The 23,223-nt window shown below is 65.9% G+C and overlaps 4 protein-coding genes and 5 non-coding genes across 13 annotated transcripts; 3 read left to right on the top strand and 6 right to left on the bottom strand.

The window, feature by feature from the left end:
- The first annotated feature begins 291 nt into the window (after positions 1-291).
- On the top strand, positions 292-482 carry LOC142074552 (U2 spliceosomal RNA). Its single transcript, XR_012670635.1, has one exon. It is a non-coding gene; the product is annotated as a U2 spliceosomal RNA (small nuclear RNA).
- Positions 483-1,123: 641 nt separating this feature from the next.
- Positions 1,124-1,314, bottom strand: LOC142074551 (U2 spliceosomal RNA). The gene has a single exon (XR_012670634.1). It is a non-coding gene; the product is annotated as a U2 spliceosomal RNA (small nuclear RNA).
- Positions 1,315-1,662: 348 nt separating this feature from the next.
- TAF6L (TATA-box binding protein associated factor 6 like) lies at positions 1,663-6,937 on the top strand. Of its 5 annotated transcripts, XM_075135191.1 has the most exons (11): positions 1,663-1,953; positions 2,686-2,876; positions 2,957-3,043; positions 4,421-4,571; positions 4,658-4,708; positions 4,801-4,895; positions 5,006-5,080; positions 5,177-5,397; positions 5,516-5,648; positions 5,754-5,882; positions 5,998-6,937. In XM_075135191.1, exons 2-11 carry the CDS (start codon positions 2,730-2,732, stop codon positions 6,766-6,768), a joined length of 1,860 nt encoding a protein of 619 aa, XP_074991292.1. In that variant the 5' UTR covers positions 1,663-1,953; positions 2,686-2,729; the 3' UTR covers positions 6,769-6,937. The 5 variants fall into 5 exon arrangements, with proteins under 5 accessions (XP_074991292.1, XP_074991294.1, XP_074991293.1 ...); XM_075135193.1 differs by lacking the exon at positions 1,663-1,953 and having other exon boundaries at positions 2,533-2,876; positions 2,962-3,043; XM_075135192.1 differs by lacking the exon at positions 1,663-1,953 and having other exon boundaries at positions 2,533-2,876; positions 4,493-4,571.
- On the bottom strand, positions 2,253-2,443 carry LOC142074550 (U2 spliceosomal RNA). The gene has a single exon (XR_012670633.1). It is a non-coding gene; the product is annotated as a U2 spliceosomal RNA (small nuclear RNA).
- An 800-nt stretch (positions 6,938-7,737) lies between the features above and the next one.
- Positions 7,738-10,270, top strand: TMEM179B (transmembrane protein 179B). Its single transcript, XM_075135196.1, has 5 exons — positions 7,738-8,137; positions 8,686-8,873; positions 8,950-9,087; positions 9,190-9,265; positions 9,827-10,270. The coding sequence occupies exons 1-5, from the start codon at positions 8,042-8,044 to the stop codon at positions 9,983-9,985; spliced, it is 657 nt and encodes a 218-aa protein (XP_074991297.1). The 5' UTR covers positions 7,738-8,041; the 3' UTR covers positions 9,986-10,270.
- A 274-nt stretch (positions 10,271-10,544) lies between these two features.
- On the bottom strand, positions 10,545-10,735 carry LOC142074549 (U2 spliceosomal RNA). Its single transcript, XR_012670632.1, has one exon. It is a non-coding gene; the product is annotated as a U2 spliceosomal RNA (small nuclear RNA).
- A 1,541-nt stretch (positions 10,736-12,276) lies between these two features.
- Positions 12,277-12,467, bottom strand: LOC142074548 (U2 spliceosomal RNA). Its single transcript, XR_012670631.1, has one exon. It is a non-coding gene; the product is annotated as a U2 spliceosomal RNA (small nuclear RNA).
- Positions 12,281-14,419, bottom strand: TMEM223 (transmembrane protein 223). The gene is made up of 2 exons (XM_075135197.1): positions 14,114-14,419; positions 12,281-14,033 (listed from the first exon to the last, which is right to left on the bottom strand). Exons 1-2 carry the CDS (start codon positions 14,376-14,378, stop codon positions 13,735-13,737), a joined length of 564 nt encoding a protein of 187 aa, XP_074991298.1. The 5' UTR covers positions 14,379-14,419; the 3' UTR covers positions 12,281-13,734.
- Positions 14,420-14,555: 136 nt separating this feature from the next.
- NXF1 (nuclear RNA export factor 1) lies at positions 14,556-23,217 on the bottom strand. The gene is given in 23 exon segments (XM_075135136.1): positions 14,556-14,684; positions 14,792-14,852; positions 14,960-15,142; positions 17,638-17,710; positions 17,796-17,838; positions 18,002-18,117; positions 18,228-18,286; positions 18,391-18,433; positions 18,436-18,497; positions 18,589-18,644; positions 18,768-18,836; positions 19,313-19,349; positions 20,857-20,966; positions 21,054-21,161; positions 21,300-21,361; positions 21,364-21,387; positions 21,479-21,548; positions 21,629-21,709; positions 21,856-21,885; positions 21,888-21,965; positions 22,133-22,216; positions 22,297-22,372; positions 23,204-23,217. Coding segments are annotated over 23 exon segments (1,578 nt in total). The 3' UTR covers positions 14,556-14,645.
- Between the last annotated feature and the right edge of the window lie 6 nt (positions 23,218-23,223).

Genomic DNA, 23,223 nt, shown 5'->3' with positions numbered 1-23,223 from the left:
GAAGGGGCGGGGGCAGGGAGAGCAGGGCTGGGTTTCAAGGTGACGATGGGGCGGGGAGAATGCAAATAAGGGGCGTGGATATGCTAATTAGAACGACAGGGATCGAACGGGCCGCCGGGAGCACCCACTGGGGAGGTCGCCGGGGTGCGGCGGGGGCCGGTGGCCGCGCAGCCCGCTCGGATGCGGGGCAGAGCGAGGGGAGCGGAGCGGTCGCTGCGGGCCGGGTGGGGGTGACCGTGATGTCGGGGAGAGCGGCGGTGGATGGGGTGGCGTCGGGGCGGGGGGTTCGGTATCGCTTCTCGGCCTTTTGGCTAAGATCAAGTGTAGTATCTGTTCTTATCAGTTTAATATCTGATACGTCCTCGATGAGAGGACTTTATATTAAACGGATTTTTGGGCTTGGGAGTTGGACCCGGAGCTTGCTCCCTCCGCTCCGCGCATCGTCCCGGTATTGCAGTGCCTCCGGGAACGGTGCACCCCCCCTCGGGGACCCTTCTCTGGTCAAAGACAGACGCGGTTGCGGGGCTCCCCCTCGCTTCCTTCGCGGAGGCCGCCGGGACACCGGGAGCTCTCCCGGGGATGGAACCCGGGTACCCGCCGCTCCCCGTGGGGCTGAGACACCCCCGAGACGCCCTCGGAGCCGCGAGGCCACGTTTGAAAAGGTGGAAAGCAGCCGGGGAAAGCGTGAACCGGGAGCGGGTACCGGCCTCCCCGGGGGAAACCCACCAGCAAAACCGGCTGAGAAAGGAAAAATTGGCCTCAGAAAACGGGACAGAAAAATGAGTCGCTTTCTACCCAAAATGGAGCCGAGAGCCCCGCTGCAAGCACGACTCCGCCAGGACACAGACACCCGACCACGAAGAGAGAGAGACCGGCTCTGCCGCCGATCCCCACGCGTGGCTGCGCTGGTGACGCTTCGGCTCAGGTACAGAGGTGCACGGGTAATTAATTAATCATAATTAGATACTCGCCTCTGTGGCGGGAAAATAACGAGCATTTGAGAGCTCGGGCTAAGTTGGATGGAGCTGAGAAGAGCATCTCCGGTGACCGGGGCGGGGAACGCTCCGCCACGGGGCGAACAACCGGCGGGGTCTGTCTTTGACCAGAGAAGGGTCCCCGGGGGGGGGGGTGCACCGTTCCCGGAGGCACTGCAATACCGGGACGATGCGCGGAGCGGAGGGAGCAAGCTCCGGGTCCAACTCCCAAGCCCAAAAATCCGTTTAATATAAAGTCCTCTCATCGAGGACGTATCAGATATTAAACTGATAAGAACAGATACTACACTTGATCTTAGCCAAAAGGCCGAGAAGCGATACCGGCCCCTCCGCCCCGACGCCGCCCCATCCACCGCCGCTCTCCCCGACATCACGGTCACCCCCGCCCGGCCCGCACCGACCGCCCCGCTCCGCTCCGCGCTCCGCTCCGCTCGCTCTGCCCCGCATCCGAGCGGGCTGCGCGGCCACCGACCCCCGCCGCACGCCGGAGACCTCCCTAGTGGGTGCTCCCGGCGGCCCGTTCGATGCCTGTCGTTCTAAATTAGCGTATCCACGCCCCTTATTTGCATTCTCCCCGCCCCGTTCTCGTCCCCAAACCCAGCCCTGCTCTCCCTCCCCCCGCCTCCATTTCCCATGCGCCCCCGTCATTTCGCAGTTTCCTCCCGGCAACCGGATTGGCCTCCCGCGCACTGTCATTTGCATTCGCTCCGCCCCCTCCCAGCCCCGCCCGAACCCCCGAGGCGATTTGCATCCTCCGCCCGCCTTTTTTTGCATACGCTCCGGTAGCGGCGATCTCATTGGCCGGGTTTCGCCCCGCGCACGCCTACACCCCGCCCAGGCGGCCCCGGGACCTTCCGGCCCCACCGCCCGCCCGCAGCGCAGGGCCGGGGAGTACCGTGCGCCCCTCGGCGGAGCGCTGCCGGCGGCGGGACGTCCGCCCCTCCGTTCAGTCTCCGGGGTAAGACGGGGGCTGCGCTCGACGGTACCGGAGCGAGACGGAGCCGCAGGGCGCGACCCAGCGCGGGGGGGCCGTGAGACAAGACGGAGGGAGCGGAGCCGCCGTAGCGAGCGCTGAGGGTGCTCGGCCCGGAGCCGGGCGGGGACCGGGAGAGGAGCCGGCGGTCACCGGCGCTGCCGCCCGCCCCCGGCCCAGTCCCGCCCACGCGCATCCCCCGGGGGAGCGGACGCACCTCCAGAAGGCAGCGGGGCTCCGACGGCGGCTTCGCTCTGTCTTTGACCAGAGAAGGGTCCCCGGGGGGGGGGTGCACCGTTCCCGGAGGCACTGCAATACCGGGACGATGCGCGGAGCGGAGGGAGCAAGCTCCGGGTCCAACTCCCAAGCCCAAAAATCCGTTTAATATAAAGTCCTCTCATCGAGGACGTATCAGATATTAAACTGATAAGAACAGATACTACACTTGATCTTAGCCAAAAGGCCGAGAAGCGATACCGAACCCCCCGCCCCGACGCCGCCCCATCCACCGCCGCTCTCCCCGACATCACGGTCACCCCCGCCCGGCCCGCACCGACCGCCCCGCTCCGCTCCCCGCTCCGCTCCGCTCGCTCTGCCCCGCATCCGAGCGGGCTGCGCGGCCACCGACCCCCGCCGCACGCCGGCGACCTCCCCAGTGGGTGCTCCCGGCGGCCCGTTCGCCCTCTGACTGTCTGCTTTGCATGTTCCCGCCCTCAGTGGGCGGGACTCGGTGGGAGGGCGCGCAGCCCAGCGGCGCGGCCATGTCGGAGCGGGAGGAGCGGCGGTTCGTGGAGCTGCCGCGGGAATCGGTGCGGTTGATGGCGGAGAGCACCGGGCTGGAGCTCAGCGATGAGGTGGCGGCTTTGTTGGCCGAGGACGTCTGCTACCGGCTGCGGGAGGCCACGCAGGTATGGCCGGTGGAGCGGCCCGGGTCCGGCCTTGGTCCCGGTCCCGGTCCCGGTCCCGGTGACGGTGCCACCCCCCGCAGAACAGCTCCCAGTTCATGAAACACACGCGGCGACGGAAACTCACCGTGGAGGACTTTAACCGGGCGCTGCGCTGGAGCAACGTCGAGGTGCTGCAGCCGGGGCTGGGCTGGGGGCCGGGGGGGCGGGACCAGGACCGGGGGGGTCCCGTGGGGGACGCTGGTGGGGCTGGGGACGCTGGTGGGGCTGGGGACACTGGTGGGGCTGGGGACGCTGGTGGGGTCGGGGATACTGGTGGGGCTGGGGACGCTGGTGGGGCTGGGAACACTGGTGGGGCTGGGGACACTGGTGGGGTCGGGGACGTTGGTGGGGTCGGGGACACTGGTGGGGCTGGGGACGCTGGTGGGGTCGGGGACGCTGGTGGGGCTGGGGACGCTGGTGGGGCTGGGGACACTGGTGGGGCTGGGGACACTGGTGGGGTCGGGGACGTTGGTGGGGTCGGGGACACTGGTGGGGCTGGGGACGCTGGTGGGGCTGGGGACACTGGTGGGGTCGGGGACGTTGGTGGGGCTGGGGACGCTGGTGGGGTCGGGGACGCTGGTGGGGCAGGGAACGCTGGTGGGGCAGGGAACGCTGGTGGGGCTGGGGACGCTGGTGGGGTCGGGGACGCTGGTGGGGCTGGGGACGCTAGTGGGGCTGGGGACGCTGGTGGGGCTGGGGACGCTGGTGGGGCTGGGGACACTGGTGGGGTCAAGGACACTGGTGGGGTCGAGGACACTGGTGGGGCTGGGGATGCTGGTGGGGCTGAGGACGCTGGTGGGGTCGGGGACACTGGTGGGGCTGGGGACACTGGGGGAGCTGGGGACACTGGTGGGGCTGAGGACACTGGGGGAGCTGGGGACACTGGTGGGGCTGGGAACATTGGTGGGGTCGGGGACGTTGGTGGGGCTGGGGACACTGGTGGGGTCGAGGACACTGGTCGAGTCGAGGACACTGGTGGGGCTGGGGACACTGGTGGGGCAGGGAACACTGGTGGGGTCGAGGACACTGGTGGGGCTGGGAACATTGGTGGGGTCGGGGACGTTGGTGGGGCTGGGGACACTGGTGGGGTTGGGGACACTGGTGGGGTCCAGGACACTGGTGGGGTCCAGGACACTGGTGGGGTCGAGGACACTGGTGGGGCTGGGGACACTGGTGGGGCAGGGAACACTGGTGGGGCTGGGGACACTGGTGGGGCTGGGGACACTGGTGGGGCTGGGGACACTGGGGGAGCTGGGGACACTGGTGGGGCAGGGAACATTGGTGGGGTCGGGGATACTGGTGGGGTCGGGGACACTGGTGGGGTCGAGGACACTGGTGGGGTCCAGGACACTGGTGGGGCTGGGGACACTGGTGGGGCTGCGTCCCGAGCGCGGCAGCACACATCAGTGCTATGAGTTGGGGTCCCCACGGCTCAGTGGGGTGTCTCTGGAGGGGGTGGGGGTGGCTTTGGGGGGGGGGGGGTTGCCACCGCAGTGTCCCCGCAGGCGGTGTGCGGATACGGCTCCCAGGACGCGCTGCCATTCCGGGCCATCAAGGAAGGCGAGTTGTACTTCCAGGAGGATCGGGAGGTCAACCTGGTGGAGCTGGCCCTGGCCACCAACATCCCCAAGGGTTGCGCTGAGACGGCCGTGCGAGGTGAGGGGGTGTCCCCCCCCCAACCCCCCCACCCCCCCACCCCAGCACCCCGCTCCTGACCCCCTCATCGCCGCCTTCTTTTGCAGTGCACGTCTCCTACCTGGATGGAAAAGGCAACCTGGAGCCGCAGGGAACCGGTAAGGAGTGGGGAGGGGGTTGCGGGGGGTGACGCCGGGTTATTGGGGGGGGGGGTGGGCTCGTCCTCGGGGTGACGTCCCTCCTGCCGCAGTGCCCAGCGCCGTCTCCACGCTGACGGACGACCTGCTCAAGTACTACCAGCACGTCACCCGGGCGGTGCTGGGCGACGATCCTCAGCTGATGAAGGTGGGGTGGGGCAGGGGGAGCCCCCCCACCCCAAATCTGAGCACACCCGAGTGGGGCTGACACCCCCCCCCCACCTCTCCCTGCCCTGTGGCTGGCATCCTCGCCCGCAGGTGGCCCTGCAGGACCTGCAGACCAACTCCAAGATTGCCGCTCTCCTGCCCTATTTCGTCTACGTGGTCAGCGGGGTGAGCAACGGGACGGTTTGGGGGGGGGGGGGTCTCCGAGCCTGCGCCGGAGTTGGGAGCTCCCCGCTGAGCCCGATCCCGGCGTTTTGCCGGCAGGTGAAATCGGTGAGCCACGATTTGGAGCAGCTGAACCGGTTGTTGCACATCGCCCGCAGCTTGATCCAGAATCCTTTCCTCTGCCTGGGCTCCTACGTCCGCAGCCTGATCGCCAGCGTCATGTACTGCGCGCTGGAGCCGCTGGCCGCCTCCATCAACCCCCTTAACGATCACTGGACCTTACGTGATTACGCCGCCATGCTGCTCAGTCGCATCTTCTGGTGTGTGTGTGGGGGGGGGGGGACGCCGTTCTTGGGGCACAGGGTCCCCGGTTGGGGTGGCCCCGGTGCCGTACCCCCGCGGCGGCGGGGACTGGAGTGTCCGTCCTGTCGTCCGCAGGACCCACGGCGACCTGGTGAGCGGCCTCTACCATCAAATCCTGCTCTCGCTCCAGAAGGTCTTGGCCGATCCCGTGCGGCCGCTCTGCTCCCATTACGGCGCGGTGGTGGGGTTGCACGCCCTGGGCTGGAAGGTGAGGGTAGCGGAGTCGGGGGGGGGGCTGTGCCGCGTCACCGTAGCCCCTGACCGCCCCGTGCCGTAACCTGCTTGTCCGTCTGTCCGTCTGTCCCCTCCGCAGGCGGTGGAACGGGTGCTTTACCCCCACCTTCCCACCTACTGGGCCAATCTCCAGGCGGTGCTGGACGACTACTCCGTCTCCAATGCCCAGGTCAAAGCCGACGGGCACAAAGTCTACGGTGCCATCCTGGTGAGCGCCTCGTCCTGCCGCCGCCGCCGCCGCACCGGGCACCCTGGTTGGGCGAGGGGTACGCGCCACCTCCCCCTCCCCGACGCTACCAACACCGGTTTTTCCTCCTTTCCAGGTGGCTGTCGAGCGTTTGCTGAAGATGAAAGCGCAACAGGCGCCCGCCCCGGCGTCCGGGACCGGCCCGCGGCAGGAGGGCTCCCCGCGGCACAGCCCCAAGCAGGACCCCCCGCCCGAGGCGGGCTTCGGCCTCGGCCGGCCCCTGCTACAGCTGGGGGGTGGCAGTGGCGGCGGCGGTCCCCCCTCGGCGGCCACCCCCGTGCCGCCCACCCTCTCCCTGCACGACATGTATCGCGAGCTCTACGACTTTTTCGGCGACAGCTTGGCCGCCCGCTTCGGTACCGGCCTGCCGCCGGCCGCCCTACCACCCCCCGGCACCCCCGAGGGTGCCAGAAAGGAGCCGCCGGCTTTCGGGGGCGAGGGGGCGACGCGTAAGATGCCGCAGTTGACGGCCAGCGCCACGGTGAGCCCGCGGGAGGAGGAGAGCCCGCGGGGCGAACCCCCGGCCGGCCGCCCGGCGTTGCACCGACCGGCCAGCTTGGCCCGGCCCCGCGGAGCCCCCCGGCAGCCCGGCCACCGCCCGGGGGCCCGCGACGTCTTCCAGAAATGTCGTTTCGCGCCCCGCGGCGCCCCGCGTTTCAGCTTCGTTATCGCGGGTCGTCAAGCCGGACGGCGCTGTCAGGGCCGTTTATTCCAAACCAGCTTCCCGCAGCACCACGGGCCCGGTCACGTCTCCCGTTACGCCCAGAAGTTGCCCATGATCGGTCGCACCACCCGGCCGGCGCGGCGGTGGCCGCGCGCCGAATATTCCCTCCACCTCCTCCTCTGAAGCGGGTGCTGGGTGCTCAGCGCCCCAGCTTCGGCATCGACCCTGGGCAGGGCCGGCGTGCCCCTCGGCGCGGGGATCCGCGGGTGCCGGCTGCCCCGAGGTGCCGCCGGCCGCCGTCTTGTCACCGTAGCGTGCGTCCGGCGGTGAATAAAATGGCGTCTGCTGCTCAGCGCGGGGGGTTCGTAGCTGCCGTGGGGTGACGGGGCGCTGCGTCCCCGCCGCTGGTGCGGCAGGAGATGGACGGGCAAAGCCGAGGAGATGGCGGCCGCTGCGGCTCAACGTTGGAGGAGGGATGGAGAAGGTTGGCGGGTCGGGGCCGTCCTGGTGGAATCCCCCCACCCCCGTCGGTGCCGACGGCGTTCCCGTGGCGGGACACGGCGCTCGCCGGCGTGCATCCTCCCCGTCTGCCGCGCCGCAAGTGGGAGGGTGGGACGGATGGATGATGGATGGATGATGGATGGATGGAGGATGGATGACGGATGGATGATGGATGGATGGAGGATGGATCATGGATGGATCATGGATGGATGGAGGATGGATGGAGGATGGATCATGGATGGATGGAGGATGGATGATGGATGGATGGAGGATGGATCATGGATGGATCATGGATGGATGACGGATGGATCATGGATGGATGGAGGATGGATCATGGATGGATGGAGGATGGATGATGGATGGATGGAGGATGGATCATGGATGGATCATGGATGGATGACGGATGGATCATGGATGGATGGAGGATGGATCATGGATGGATGATGGATGGATCATGGATGGATGGAGGATGGATGGAGGATGGATCATGGATGGATGATGGATGGATGACGGATGGATCATGGATGGATGGAGGATGGATGGGGGATGGATCATGGATGGATGATGGATGGATCATGGATGGATGGAGGATGGATGGGGGATGGATCATGGATGGATGATGGATGGATCATGGATGGATGGAGGATGGATGGGGGATGGATCATGGATGGATGATGGATGGATGACGGATGGATCATGGATGGATGGAGGATGGATGGCCACCACCAGCTCCGAGCAGACCGGGCACAGGAGCTGTTCTGGGGGGGGGCGGGCGGTGGGAGCCACGGGGCCACCAACCGCGACGGGACGCACCGCCGGACGGCAGGGGCTGCGGTGGCGGCGGCCCGGCGGTGCTGCCGCAATGGGGCCGCGGAGGAGCCCGGCCCCGTGCTGCTGGGCGGGGTGAGGAGGAGGAGGAGGCCGGGCTGAGCTGGGGAGGGGGGGGGGACGGAAGATGGCGGTATCCGTCCTGCAACTGGCGGAGCTGGCCCTTCACGGAGCTGCTTTCCTCTGCGGGATCGTTTGCGCTTCGGCCCTCACCGTGGCACAGGTACTGGGATGGGATGGGATAGGTGGGGGTCGGCCACATTGCCCGGCGAGCTGGGGGTACAGCGGCTTCACCCCGCTCCTTGCCCTGGGGCTCCCCACGTTCCTCCCGCTGCCCCGGGCTGTCCTCGGGGTCTGCGCTGCCGCCCCGGGTGGGCTCCGTCCCGCTCCTGCCTCGGCCGGGTCTGCCCCGGCCACCCCCCCCCCCCCCCAAAACTCCTGTACCCCCCTATTTGTGGTGACCATGTGCTGTGGGGAGCCAGGACGGGCGCAGGCAGCGAGGTGGGATGCTGGGGGGGGGGGGTGGCAAGGGGGGGTGGGGGTGGCTGAACCCCCTGCCCGTCCCGTAGCCCCCGGCACATCATGTGAGCGCAGGAGTCAGCTGGGGCGGTTTGGGCTTCCTTCCTCCTCCAACGCTTCTCTCCTCCTCCTCCTCCTCCCGCTCCACCTCACCTCGCCGGTCTGTCCTGCTGGGGCTGAGCGTGGTTCCCCGTGGGTGCCTGGAGCCCCCCCCTCCCCTCGCCCCCCCCTGCAACGGCCTCCTGTTCGCAGGGAGAATTCGGAGGGTGGTGCATCCTCTACGGCACGGTGAGCTGGAACGGGACCGCGCTGGTGCCCAAGTCCTTCAGCCACGTCTCGCTCTGCTATTTTGTCTCGGCCGTCTCCATCGTGGTGGCCCTGTATTGCTTCTCGTCGTTCCTTTACGGCATCTACGGCTGCTGCACCGACGAGTCGCAGTGGTGAGCCGGGGGCGGCGGGGTTGGGGGTGCCCCTCGAAGCCCTGCGCCGCTGACGCTTCTCCCCTTTTTTTCGCAGGGATCGCAGTTGGCTCAGCATCGCCCTGGTCGTCGCCTTTATCATCCTCTTCTTCCTCCTCATCTCCGCCTGTATTCTCCGCGTGGGGATGGACGCTCTCTGCGCCTCCATCGCGGCGCAGACCAAGAGTCTGTCCAGGTAGCAACGACCTTCCCCAGTGGGGAGGGGGGGTCCTCGCTGGGAAGGGTCTCCCCCTTTTCCCCACACCTCATGCCCGCTCTTCCCTGTCCCCCCCCGTAGCTGCCAGGAGGCTGAGCACAAGCCGTGGGTGTCCTACAGCCCAACCCGCTTCTACAGCAACCTCTACAGCGCGCAGGTGAGCCGGGCGAGGTGGGGAACACGCTGAAGCCCCCCCCCCCCCCCCAAACACTGCCTGGGGGCTGCACGGTGGGCGAGGAGTTGGGGGATGAGCGAGGGGGGAGCAAATGAAAAGCTGAAGAAGAAGAGAAGGGAGGGAGAATCCGTCTGTCTGTCCTGGGATGGGGTGAGGGACAACGGCCATGCACGGGGCGGGGGGGGGCTGTTGTGTGCAGCTGTACCTGCAGGCATGCGGTCGCTGCTACAGCCGCATGTACAACATGCAGCCCCGGGGCTGCTGCCTCACCGTGGGGGGGATAGAAATTGGGGAGGGGGGCATAGAAATGGAGGGGGGATAGAAATGGGGGCGGGATAGAAATTGGGGGGGGGGGATAGAAATTGGGGGGGGATAGAAATGGGGGGGGGCATAGAAATGGAGGGGGGATAGAAATGGGGGCGGGATAGAAATTGGGGGGGGGGATAGAAATGGGGGGGGATAGAAATTGGGGGGGGGGGGGGGTAGAAATGGGGGGGGGTGGAGGCATGCTGCAGAGCTCAACCCCCTGCCACGTCCCCGCAGGCGTCGGCCTGGGTGAACGTGTTCCTCTGGTGCCTACTGACCGGCCGGCTGCTGGTCCAGCGGCGGAGGGAGGCCCCTTTCCCGCTGCTACGTCGCAATGATCCCGAGTGGAGCGCCGAGACGGAAGCCATTTTCGGGGGACGCCCCATACAGCCCTGAAGGAAGGGGGTACCGGGATGGGTGGGGGGGGTGCAGACCTGGGTAAGGAGTGTGGGGTACGTTCCAGGCACCCTGCGATGCCAAGGTGACGTTCTTAGCCCTGCCACCCCCGCCGGCGGTGACGAAGCCGGCGGTGACGAAGCCGGCGGTGACGAAGGACGCTCCGCCAGCGAGCTGGGTGTTGCGTGGCACCGGCCACCCCCTTTGCAGCTCCCCCCCTACCCCCCCAACTTCCATCGTTAAGGTTTTTTTGGGTGCGGAGCTTTATTAAAGATGAAGATTTCGGAGAGAGGAGCCTGTGCCTGTGCTCGAGGGCCGGAGGAGGAGGGTGGTTGTACCCTGGTGAGGAGGAGGAGGAAAGAGGGGGAGGAAGGGGGTCACTGCTCAGCTCTGTGTCCGACGCGGCTTTCCACGCGTGGCGTGGCAGGAGCGCGGAGCGGCGTGAAAGCGGCTGGGAGGCTCCGCGCACCGCGTTTACAGCCCACGCGTGGGGGCGGCGGGAGGAGCCGGCGCCCCACGCGGAGCTCCGTCTGTCTTTGACCAGAGAAGGGTCCCCGGGGGGGGGTGCACCGTTCCCGGAGGCACTGCAATACCGGGACGATGCGCGGAGCGGAGGGAGCAAGCTCCGGGTCCAACTCCCAAGCCCAAAAATCCGTTTAATATAAAGTCCTCTCATCGAGGACGTATCAGATATTAAACTGATAAGAACAGATACTACACTTGATCTTAGCCAAAAGGCCGAGAAGCGATACCGGGCCCTCCGCCCCGACGCCGCCCCATCCACCGCCGCTCTCCCCGACATCACGGTCACCCCCACCCGGCCCGCACCGACCGCCCCGCTCCGCTCCCCGCTCCGCTCCCCTCGCTCTGCCCCGCATCCGAGCGGGCTGCGCGGCCACCGACCCCCGCCGCACCCCGGCGACCTCCCCAGTGGGTGCTCCCGGCGGCCCGTTCGATCCCTGTCGTTCTAATTAGCATATCTACGCCCCTTATTTGCATTCTCCCCGCCCCGTCCTCCTCCCCACACGCTCGGCAGCGGGGGCTCCCGGCGGCCCGTTCGAGACGCTTTATTAGCATAACCACGCCTGCATTTACATTCACCCCCCGCCAGGTGCTCGGGCCACGCCCCGCCCTCTGGTTTCTACGCGCCACGCCGCTTCGTCGCGACGCTGAACGCCCTTGATTTGCATGCGCCACGCCCCCTCGCTGGTTCCTTCCTATGTCCACACTGGCATGTTCTACCCGCATATTTGCATGCCCCGCCCCGCCGCGGGATGCGCCGACGGGCCCCGGCGGAACCGCGGGAGACGCCGCCGGTCCGAGAGGCAGCACCGGCGGGGGGACGCGGGGCGCCCGGGGGGGCGATTCCCCGCCGGGATGCTCCGAGCCGCCGGGACACGGTCCAGGATCACCCGCTCCCGCCGGCGCTGCGTGAGTAGGGCTGCACCCGGGCGGCCCGGCGGGCTCTGCCTCACCCAGCGCGGCCGGGATGCCGTCGCCTTTCCCGCTCCGCCGCCATTTTGGCGCGGACCCCGGCCCAGGACCGCGGCGGGGAACCGAGCCCAGACGGACCCGGGGGGGCCGCAGCGGCTGGGGCTCCCGGCGGCCCACTCGACCATGGAGGTGCGTTATTAGCATAACCCCGCCCTCGATTTGCAAGAGTCCCGCCCCCGCCAGGTCCTCTAGCCACCACGAGTCGCACACCCCGACCCCAGCTTTCTACGTGACACGCCCCGCCCCTTCGTCCTCCCCAGACCCCGCCCCGATCTATATACCCCGCCTCCAGTTCCCATGCGCCCCGCCCCTTCGCCGAGTCCTCGCAGCGCCGATAGCCACGCTCCGCCCCTCAATTTGCATTCGCTCCGCCCCAATTCCCCCTCAACCCCCTCCGAAGAGATTTGCATGCTCCCGCCGGCTTTTTGCATACGGCGTTCTCATTGGCCTGGGTCCGCCCCGCCCACACCTACTCCCCGCCCACCGGCCCTCGGGCCCCCCTCGGTTCATCCCCGGGGGCTGCGCTCGGCGGTACCGGAGCGAGAACGGAGCCGCTGGGCACGACCCAGCGGGTGAGACAAGACGGAGGGAGCGGAGCCGCCGTAGCGAGCGCTGAGGGTGCTCGGCCCGGAGCCGGGCGGGGACCGGGAGAGGAGCCGGCGGTCACCGGCGCTGCCGCCCGCCCTCGGCCCAGTCCCGCCCACGCGCATCCCCCGGGGGAGCGGACGCACCTCCAGAAGGCAGCGAGGCTCCGACGGCGGCTTCGCTCTGTCTTTGACCAGAGAAGGGTCCCCGGGGGGGGGTGCACCGTTCCCGGAGGCACTGCAATACCGGGACGATGCGCGGAGCGGAGGGAGCAAGCTCCGGGTCCAACTCCCAAGCCCAAAAATCCGTTTAATATAAAGTCCTCTCATCGAGGACGTATCAGATATTAAACTGATAAGAACAGATACTACACTTGATCTTAGCCAAAAGGCCGAGAAGCGATACCAAACCCCCCGCCCCGACGCCGCCCCATCCACCGCCGCTCTCCCCGACATCACGGTCACCCCCGCCCGGCCCGCACCGACCGCCCCGCTCCGCTCCCCGCTCCGCTCTTCCTCGCTCTGCCCCGCATCCGAGGGGGCTGCGCGGCCACCGGCCCTCGCCGCACCCCGGCGACCTCCGCAGTGGGTGCTCCCGGCGGCCCATTCGAGCGCTCAGCTTCTTCGTTAGCATAGCCACGCCCCTTCTCCCGCATTCCCAACAGCATCATCTACATAATCACGCCCATAATCCCGATACGCCCCGCCCCCTCGCAGGTCTTCATTTACACACCCCAGCCTCTGCTTGCGTTCGCCCCGCCCCCTGCTCGGCCCTCTGGGGCTGCGGGGTGGGGGGCACCCGGACGCCCGGGTCCCCAAAGGGGCTGGGGGGGCGGGGGGCTGCACCTTTCCCGCCCCAGGGGGCCTGGGGGTCTGCAGGGATTCTGGGCTGGAGGCACCGCAAAGGCAGAGGGAACCCACCCCCTACCCCAAAGTAGCCCCAAAACGGCTTTAAAATGCCCCAAAACCGCTCCCCGGGGTGGGGTGGGGGCACGTCACGTCACCACGGTGCTCTGGCCCCCGAGGATGAGGAGGATGGCCCCGAGGGAGCGGCAGGACGGCGCGAAGGCGTCCATCGCTGCCTTGGAGACCTCCAGGAGAAGGGAAGGTGAGGCTAACGAGGCTAACGAGGCTAACGAGGCCGGGGGAAGGGGCCGTGCGGCGTTGGCGGAGGCTCCGGAAGGCACAGCCGCCCTTGGAGAGGGCCAGGATGCAGCCGGAGGTGTCGGGGTTGAGGTAGAGCTCGGTCCTGAGCTCGATGAAGAGGATGACGAAGGCCACGGCAGTGAGGAGGAGGAGGAGGATGAGGCAAAGAACCACTCTGCAGGGCCGGGGGGGGCTTGAGCTCACCTCCGCGGACGGTGACGAAGGCCAGGCTGACGAAGATGAGCGCGTGGCTGGCGACGAGGGCCAGCGCGGGCTCCGCTCAGACCCCCCCCACGGTACCGGGGGGCCCCCCTGGGTTTTGAGAGGGGTCCAGCAGCGGGACCCCCCCCCCCCCCCCCCATTTACCAGCACCATGGGACACAAAATGGACGACGCCCGAATGGAGTGCACGGAATTGGGGGGGGTCTCCCCATGAGGCAACCGGACACAGCTCAAGGATTTATTGGGAAAAGGGGTGAACGGTGCCGACACCCCCCAAAAAAAAAAAACCAACCCCCCCCCATCCTAGAGTTTGCGGTAGGCGCCGACGGTGACGTCGAAGAGACGGGGGTGACAGAGCTGTCCCCCCTTATCCAGCAGAAAGAAGAAGGGGCGTCCCTTCACCTTGAGGGGAATGGCGGCCGGTACCTCGGAACGATGAGCGCGACAGGAGACGTGACGTAACGGGACGGTGATAACGGATCCCCGGCCTAACCCCAACGGTCCGTGGGTGCTGATTGTCACCTCCGTGCCCCCCCGGAGCAGCGTTACCCGCCGTACGGCGCGGAGGGGGAAGAGGCAACCGGCCGCCATGATGAGAGAACCTGCGGGGTGGTGGGACGGTCAGCGCGGTTACCGGGGCCCTCCCGGTGTATTCCCCGCAACCCCGTAACCCAACCGGTACCGAGGGTGAGGCAGGAGGCGGTGAAACCAAAACGCCATTTGTGATCGCGGGGTCGGAGCGGATCGTCGGGACCGGGACCGGGTGCGGGACGAAGCGCCGTGAAAGCGAAATGAGCCAGGTAAGTCCAGAAGATGCCTTGCCCCGTACAGAAGAACCCGACCAGGCGGAAGAACCGGTCCCGTTCGTGGCGGAACAACACCACGTCCCGCGGCACCGACGTCGCCTCCAGCAGCGACGCCGCCGCCCGGGCCCGGGCCGCCGCCATGGCGGCCGCGACGCCGCCACTTCCGGGTAGCCCACAGCCACTTCCGTGCCAGCCACTACCACTTCCGGGTCAACAACCCAGCTCCGCTGCCGGCCGCCATCTTTGTGTCGGGCGTAGAATCCAAACCGCCCTCACCCCGCCCTCTTAAAGGCGCAGCGCACCCCAAAGGCGCCAGCGTTGAAACGGGTCGATTTATTGATTTATTTACAAAACGGTGGGAAATAAAACGCGGGGGGGGGGGCGGGGAGGTTGGGGGAGGGTCGCCGCTCACTTGAGAAACGCCACTTCGGGGATCTTGCCTTCCAGCTGCAAGAAAAAGAATGGGGGGGGGGGGGGGGGGCTCAACCCTGGGCTTTGGGTGCCCCCAAGGGTGGGGGGCGCCATGGCTTGGACCCCCAAACCACCAAACCCACCTTCAGCTGGGTGAAGACCTGCCCGGCCCGGCCGTAGTCCCAGTCGTTATCCTGCAGGCACCTGGGACAGAGGAGAAGGTGAGGTAGAGGATGGTGAGGAGGCAGAGTCCCCTCAGGGTGGGGGGTCCCCACTGTGGGGTGGGGGGGTTTGGGGGTGTCAGGACTCACTTCTGGGACCACTCGAGGTTCATGCCCGATTGCATGGAGAAGGCGGCCAGCATCTCCTGCTGCTCGGCGGAGAGCGTGGGGACGGGGCTGGAGGAAGGGGTGGGCGCTGGCATGAGGAAGGCTTTGCGGATCTCCTCGGTGGTGGCGTTACGGACGAAGAGCTCGTCGTTAACGATGCAGAGACTGGGAAAAGAGGGGGGGGGGGGGGGGGGGTGAGCGCGGGGTCCCCTCTCCCACCTGGGTTGTGGTTCGCAGGGACCTCCAAGGCCACCACCTCCCCCAGGACCACGACCCAACGGCGCTTGAAGATCCCCAAGGACGGCGACGCCGTCACCTCCCCGATCCCGCGGGCAAAAGCCCGGCTCCAACCAGGTAGCCAAGAAAGCCGATAGCCTCCTGGCTGGTGTCAGAACCAGCGTGGCCAGCAGGACGAGGGACGGGATCGTCCCTCTCTACTCGAACGTTCAAGTTTTGGGTCCCCAAAGGAAGATATTTGGGTCCAAAGAAGAACAACGAAGCCGGTGAAGGGTCTGGAGAAGAAGAGAAGGGGCTGAGGGAACTGGGGGTGCTCAGGAAAGGAGGTTGTAGCAAGGTGGGGGGGGGTCGGGCTCTCGTCCCAAGCGATGGGACAAGGGAAAATGGCCTCGAGGAGAGGTTTAGATCGGATCTTGGGAATAATTTCTTCACCCAAAGGGTTGTTGGAAGAGGTTGCCCAGGGAAGCCATCACCATCCCTGGAGGGATTTAGAAGACACGGAGTCGTGGGTTTAACGGTTGACTCGGCAGTGTCAACGGTTGGACTCGATGACCTTAAAGGTCTTTTCCAACCTAAATGATTCTGCGATTAATTGTATTAAGGATTCTATGAGCTCTTTGTGTCCTCCCTGCAGGTGTTTATCATCGAATCACAGGATGGTTTGGGTTGGAAGGGACCTTTAGAGCTCATCTGCCGTGAGCGGGGACACCTTCACCTGCAGCAGGTCGCTCAGACCTTGAAGGTCTCCAGGGATGGGGCGTCCCCCACCTCTCCAGCATCTCACCGCCCTCAGCCTAACAAATTTCTTCCTCAGATCTTGTCTAAATCTCCCTTTTTTTCGTTCAAAACCTGTAGCTTATCGCAACAGGCCCTGCTAAAAAGCCTGTCCCCGTTTTTCTTCGAAGTATTAAAGGTGCAATAACATCTCCCCATCTTCTCCAGGCTGACCAGCCCCAGCTCTCACAGCACGAGATGCCCCAGCCCCTTCCTCATCCTCGTGGCCCAGTACGTCCATCCATACTGGGGAGCCCAGAATCACAGAATCGTTAAGGTTGGAAAAGACCTCCGAGATCATCGAGTCCAACCATCAACCCAACCCCCCCGTGGCCACTACACCATGTCCCCAAGCGCCTCATCCCCACGGCTTTTAGATACCTCCAGGGATGGGGACTCCACCACGTCCCTGGGCAGCCTGGTCCAAGGCCTGACCGCTCTTTCCATGAAGAAATTTCTCCTAAAGTCCAATCTAAACCTCCCCTGGTGCAACTTGAGGCCATTTCCTCTCATCCTATCGCTGTTACTTGGGAGAAGAGACCGACCCCCACCTCGCTCCGACCTCCTTCGTTGTAGAGCGATGAGGTCTCCCCTCACCTCCTCTTCTCCAGGCTGAACACCCCCAGTTCCTCAGCCGCTCCCCATCAGACTTGTGCTCCAGGCCCTTCCCCAGCTTCGTTGCCCTCCTCTGGACACGCTCCAGCACCTCCATGTCCTTCTTGTCGTGAGGGGCCCAAAACTGAACACAGGATTCGAGGTGCGGCCTCACCAGTGCCCAGCACAGGGGCACGATCACCTCCCTGCTCCTGCTGGCCACACCAGTTCTGATACAGGCCAGGATGGCGTTGGCCACCTTGGCCACCTGGCCGGCTCATGTTCCTTTTCCTCTGGTCCTTTCCAGCCGCTCCTCCCCAAGCCTGCAGCGTTGCTGGGGTTGTGGTGACCCAAGGGCAGGACCTGGCACTTGGCCTTGGTGAATCGTGGAGAAGAGGAGGTGAGGGGAGACCTCATCGCTCTACAACGAAGGAGGTCGGAGCGAGGTGGGGGTCGGTCTCTTCTCCCAAGTAACAGCGATAGGACGAGAGGAAATGGCCTCAAGTTGCACCAGGGGAGGTTTAGATTGGACATGAGGAGAAATTTCTTCATGGAAAGAGCGGTCAGGCCTTGGACCAGGCTGCCCAGGGACGTGGTGGAGTCCCCATCCCTGGAGGTATCTAAAAGCCGTGTGGATGAGGCGCTTGGGGACATGGTGTAGTGGGCACGGGGGGGTTGGGTTGACGGTTGGACTCGGTGATCTCGGAGGTCTTTTCCAACCTTAACGATTCTACGATTCAGACGTCGGCCTTGACCCAGCCTGTCCAGGTCCCTCTGCAGAGCTTCCCACCCTCCAGCAGATCACCGCTCCCACCCACCTCGCCGTCATCTCCAAACCGAGCGAGCGCTCGATCCCCTCATCCAGATCGTTGATAAAAAGAGATTGAACGAGAACCGGCCCCAAAACCAGACCCGACGCCGAGCCACTCATCCCGACATCCCGCGGTTTTCCATCCCACCCACGCGTCAACAACTTCTCCGTGAAGCTTTTACGGTGACGGAACGGCGCCGAAGACCCGGCGGACGTTCCGGGAGATAAAATCTCCACCGCTTACCCGGTGTTGCCGGCCGGCACGGCGATAAACATCCGAGTGAAGGCGCGCACCGAGTCTCGGGATTTGCCGTCCACTGCGGGAGAGAGGGAGAGGAGGCGGCGGGAGGAAGGCCTGCGGCGCGGCGGGGGGACGCGGCGGGGGGGGGGGGTGAAGCTCACCTTCCTTGAAGATCCCGTGGACGGCAAAACACAACAGCGTGTTCTGAAAGAGAAAGGGATCGGGGGAGGGATCGGGTGAGGAGGGATCGGGTGAGGAGGGATCGGGTGAGGAGGGATCGGGTGAGGGGGACGGCGCGGTGACCCCGGGATTGGGGTGGGGGGGGGACGTAAAGGAGGTGCTCCCCCCCCCCCACCTCCCGGCTCACCGTCTGCGCGCAGATGTCCACCACGAAGGAATTGATGTCGTGTTGGGTCTTGGGGAGCTCGTTAAGGAAAGCCACCACGTTGAGTCGCGTGTGTTTGAGCAGTTTGAAGCGCATGGCTGGGGGAGGGGAAAAGAACGCTGAGCCCCTCCCCCACCCACCCCCCCCCACCACCCAGGGGTGGCCCCGCGCAGGGTGGGGGTAGAAAAAGGTGGGGTTGGGGGCTTACGGGGGTCTTTCAGCTTCTTCACGTTTCTGCTGTCCTTGAAATATTCGTTCAAGCTGTTCCTGCGGGGACAAACGCCTGTAAAAGCTGCGATGGTGTTGGGGGGGGGGGGCTCCTGCCTCCTGCTGTCCCCCCCCCCCCACGACCGGCAGCGAGGGGTCGTTACCTGGGGGGGTTTTGGGGCCCGAAGGGGATGCTGAGGGAGCAGAGGCTCCGTCGTGGTAAGCGTCCAGCAGCCCCTGCCTGTCGCTGGAATCGTAGATGGAATAATACCTGGGGGGGGACACAAAAGGAAGGGTGAGGGGGGGTGTAAGAGGGTGGGGTGAGGGGGTGAGACCCCCCCGCTGCCCGCCCCGGCACTCACTGTTGTAAGAACCGCAGCACCAAGACTTTCAGGTCGTCTGAGCCGAAGTAGCTGCCCTAAATTGGGGGGCGAGGGGGGGCACAGCGGTTACTCCCCAGGTGAGAGACGCCCCCCCTCAGCCCGGCGTGGGGGCACGGGGATCGTCGTGTGTCGTGTCCCCCCCCCCCCCATGTCCCTACCTTGCAGGGGGGCAGCGTCGTGGGGGCCTCCACATCGAAGGCGATGGGTGGAGGGAGCTCGTGGCCGTCCTGGGGGGGGGGGAGGCAGAGATGGGGAGGGGGGGAGTAAACCTCGCCCACCCCCCCCCCGGCAGGGCTTGGTGCCACCCTCCTGCCCCCCAGCAGGGCTCAGTGCCCCCCCAGCCCCCCTCAACCCGCCAGCATGGCTCAGTGTCCACCCATGGCCCCCCAGCACGGCTCAGCGTCCCCCCATGGCCCCCCAGCACGGCTCAGCGTCCCCCCATGGCCCCCCAGCAGGGCTCAGCGTCCCCCCGCAATCCCCCAGCAAGGTTCAGTGCCCCCCCACCCAGACCCCCTCCCACCCCCCAGCAGGGCTCAGTGCCCCCCCCCAGCCCCCTCCCACTCCCCAGCAGGGCTCAGTGTCCCCCCACACCCCCCCAGAAGGGCTCAGCGTCCCCCCTCCTGCCCCCCAGCAGGGTTCATTGCACCCCCAGCCCCCCCCCAGCCCCCCAGCAGGGCTCAGCGTCCCCCCCCCCTTCGCTCACCAGGCGCAGCAGCTTCGGGAAGCGCTCTCTGACGGAGCTGCCGAAAGGAAGCAGAGTCGGTGCGGTGGCCGGGCTACCCGCCAGGGCCAGTTCTTGCCCCCAACGGCAAACACCAGCCCCCCCCCCCTCCTCCCCGGGACCCCCTCCCCACATTAGCCTCCCCCCACCTCGCCTCGCCCTCCCCGGAGCCGTAGGGTGCGAGGACACGTAGCGGGGGCCACCCCACAGCTACCTCCCCCCGTCCCCATGTCGCAGCCCCCTCTCCTTTAGGGGGGTCCGGTGCCATCCCCCCCCCCCATCCCGGGGCTGCCCCTGCCCCTGGCGGGGGGGGGGGTCTTGGGCCGCATTTGAGGAGGAACCGAGGGCCCTGCGGGCCGGCTCAGGACTTACCTGGCTCGTTACTCACCTGGGTGCGGGCGCCCAGAGGAGAGGGGAAGGGGGAGAGGAGAAATTCCCACCGGTCGTGGCACAACCGTTGGCACGAGCCGGCTGTTTACAGCTGCGGAGCCCCTGCGTCGGGGTTGGGGGGGGGGGAACGGGACCCCAATCGAGCGAGCAGAGAGATGGAGGGGGGGGGGAAAAGGGGTGAAGCAGGAGTTGGGGAAGGGGATAAAGGGGTGGGTAACCCCCCGCCCCGGGCAGAGCCTCTTCTCCTTCGTACCGCTCCCTCTCGGTCCCAGGAGCGTGTTTGAGCTCCGGGTACGGCCGCATCCAGAGCCGAGACCCCCCCCGCTTCACCCTCACTGGGGGCCGGCGTCGGCGTTCCCAGGGGTGCCGCAGGGCTGGGGGGGGGGGAGCTGCCAGGAGCTGATTTAAAGGTCTGCGTCAGACCTAAGATATAGCGAAAATCTCCTTGCGTCGACCGCGGCTGGGCGGTAACGTTTGGCCACTGCACGGCTGTGCCTGTCTTAGGTTGTTCCTCCCGTGAGGAATCTTACCCGTCTCTGGCTAACCAGCCATCGTCGAGGGCCAAACGCGGGCGCAAGGAGGAGGGGGCAGCTCCGTGGTGGTGGGGTGGGGGGGAAAAAGCCGGTTGGGGGCAACAAGGCGACGTCCCCCCGACCGTGTCCCCGCAACCTCCGAAAGCCCGTGGAAAAAAAAAAAAAAAAAAAAATAACGGAGCGGTGTCGGAAACCCCGTCTGCGCGGCAGAGGGGTGGGAGCGGCACGCGGAAAAGGGATGCTCGGGAGAAGAGGCTGCGTACCCCGAGGGAGGAGGATGAGGAAGGAAAGGCGAAGACGGGGAGGAAGAAAAAGGGGTGAAAAGCAGGGCTCCGAGCAGCTGAAACAAATCCGCCGTCCTCCGGCGGACGGGCGATGGTCCGACCCGGCCTCGCGCCACGACCAGGGGTGGGTGGGAGCCTGAGGGGGGGAGGCGGGGGGGGGTATCCGGGCACCGACGAGCCGAAGGCAACGGGGCGTATGTGTGTGTGGAGGGGGTGGTGGGGGGGGGGGGAAGCGGCTTCTCTTCGTCCTGCCGTGCTGCCCCCCGCGGAGCAGGGGCGGCCCACGGGCCCCTAGGGCCGCCCCAAGGCTAACACTGACCTGATGTAGGTAGACTGGTCCCGAAAAGCGTTGCAAAGCGGGTTTCCATCGAGCCAAAGCTCCTCTAGTTTGAGCCCTTTCACCTTATCCAGCTCCCGATCCGATTTCAGCTGCAGGGGAGAAAGAGGAGGAGAAGGGTGAGGGGCCAGGGTGACACGTGGAAGGGTGGGGGGGGGTGGGTGGGGGGGGGCACCCACCTCGTTACGAGAGAGATCGAGGATTTTGAGGCCGGCGGCTTTCTGTGCCAGCTCGGACAGGTCGTCCAGGCGGTAGAGCTTGTTGCTGCTCAGGTTGAGGGACTGCAGCTGCGGGGACAAAGAGCGAGGGTTTGGAGGGATAAAGAGGAGGGTTTGGGGGAGGCCAGGGGTATTTGGGGGGGACCACAAGGATTTGGGGGGGTCCAGCTGGTACCGCCGGAGCAGGGAGAAGCGTCCCGTCCTCACCTCGGGGATGTTGTCCTCAATGATGCGCAGCACGACCAGCATGCAGCTCCGCTGGTTCAGCACACGTCGATGCTCTGCGACACTAAATCTGGGGGGGCGGGGATGGAAATGGGGGGTGGGGGTGAGGCGCTGCCCACCGCCGGCCCCCTCCCACCCCTGGGAAGGCCAGCGGCGCTTACCCGGGTCGACGCGGAGGCTCTTGAGGTCCAACGCCCGTTGCGAACCGTCGTATCTCTTGCTCATGCAGAGCTGGAACAACGCAACGAGGATGAGAGCGGGCTCTGCTTCCTCCCCTCTTCCCGGAACCCGCAGCCGCCCGCCCCGCTCACCTTCAGTTGCTCAATCTCCTCCGGTTTCAGCTCGTTTTGCAGGGATTGAGGCGGAGCCGACGAATTGATAATTATCACCACCTCCAAAGAAAAATAAAAGAGCGGAGCTAAACCGTCAGCCAGCGCACGCCGGTAGCAAACGCGCCCACGCGGAGCAGGGAGGAACGACCGTGCCGTGAGATCGCTCCCACGGGAAGCGGCCGTTGGCCCCGGCGGCGGTCGCAAACCTTGTAGTTATCCCGGTCGGTGATTTGATTTTACGGGAAACCTGTTTGAGGGCGCTGGCGGTGGTGGCGTCTTCCACGTAGAACTGGGCCCGGTTGTGGTCGTAGTGGAACTGGAAAAGAGGACGGGGTTGGGGTCCGGGCGGCAGCTCCCGCAGAGCTGGAGCACGGCCGAGCTCCTTGGGGGGGGGTGCGTGCCCCCCGCCCCGGCCTCCCAGACCACCCCGACCTCCCCAAAACGGGAAGCGAAACAAAACCCGGGTGCCTGGGCCCCGCTCACCTCAACGGGAGTGAAGGGGACGCTGCAAAGGTTCTGGATGGAGCTCAGCAGCCACGATTTGTCGTATTTCTTCCCGTATGGGATCTAAAAGACAATTTTCGCGGCGTCAGGGTGCGGGCAGGGCGCGGGCAGGGCGCGGGCAGGGCTGAAACAGCGCACGCTGCCTGACCGCTCGGGGAGGAACGGCCACAGCCCTGCCCAGGCCGCGTGTGCCGCAGCTGGGCAGGATGCAGCTGCGTTCTGCGAACGCCAAGGGAAGAAAGAGAGGAGAGAGAAACAGAAAAAAGGAAAACAAAAGAGAAAGAGAAGGGGAAAGGGGGGGAAAAGGGAAAGGGGGAGAAAAGGGGGGGAAAGGGGGAGAGGGGGAAAGGGGGAGAAAAGGGGAAAGGGGGAGAGGGGGAAAAAGGGGAGAGGGGGAAAAAGGGGAGAGGGGGAAAAAGGGGAGAGGGGGAAAAAGGGGAGAGGGGGAAAAAGGGGAGAGGGGGAAAAAGGGGAGAGGGGGAAAAAGGGGAGAGGGGGAAAAAGGGGAGAGGGGGAAAAAGGGGAGAGGGGGAAAAAGGGGAGAGGGGGAAAAAGGGGAGAGGGGGAAAAAGGGGAGAGGGGGAAAAAGGGGAGAGGGGGAAAAAGGGGAGAGGGGGAAAAAGGGGAGAGGGGGAAAAAGGGGAGAGGGGGAAAAAGGGGAAAGGGGGAAAAAGGGGAAAGGGGGAAAAAGGGGAAAGGGGGAAAAAGGGAAAGGGGAAAAAGGGGAAAGGGGGAAAAAGGGGAAAGGGGGAAAAAGGGGAAAGGGGGAAAAAGGGGAAAGGGGGAAAAAGGGGAAAGGGGGAAAAAGGGGAAAGGGGGAAAAAGGGGAAAGGGGGAAAAAGGGGAAAGGGGGAAAAAGGGGAAAGGGGAAAGGGGGAAAAAGGGGAAAAGGGAAAGGGGGAAAAGGGGAAAAAGGGGAAAAGGGAAAGGGGAAAAGGAAAAGGGGAAAACGGAAAGGGGAAGAAAGAACAGCCTATTTCAGCTGGAAGGCACCTACAACAACCTCGTTCACCTGCCCCGACCCCTTCGGGGCTGCCCAAAAGCTAAAGCCCGGTGCAGGGCATTGTCCA

Source organism: Calonectris borealis, chromosome 37 (genome assembly GCF_964195595.1).
Source record: "Calonectris borealis chromosome 37, bCalBor7.hap1.2, whole genome shotgun sequence".
NCBI classification, from domain to species: Eukaryota; Metazoa; Chordata; class Aves; order Procellariiformes; family Procellariidae; genus Calonectris; species Calonectris borealis.
Note: the sequence above shows the minus strand (reverse complement) of the source record. Positions and strands in the feature narration are given on the sequence as shown.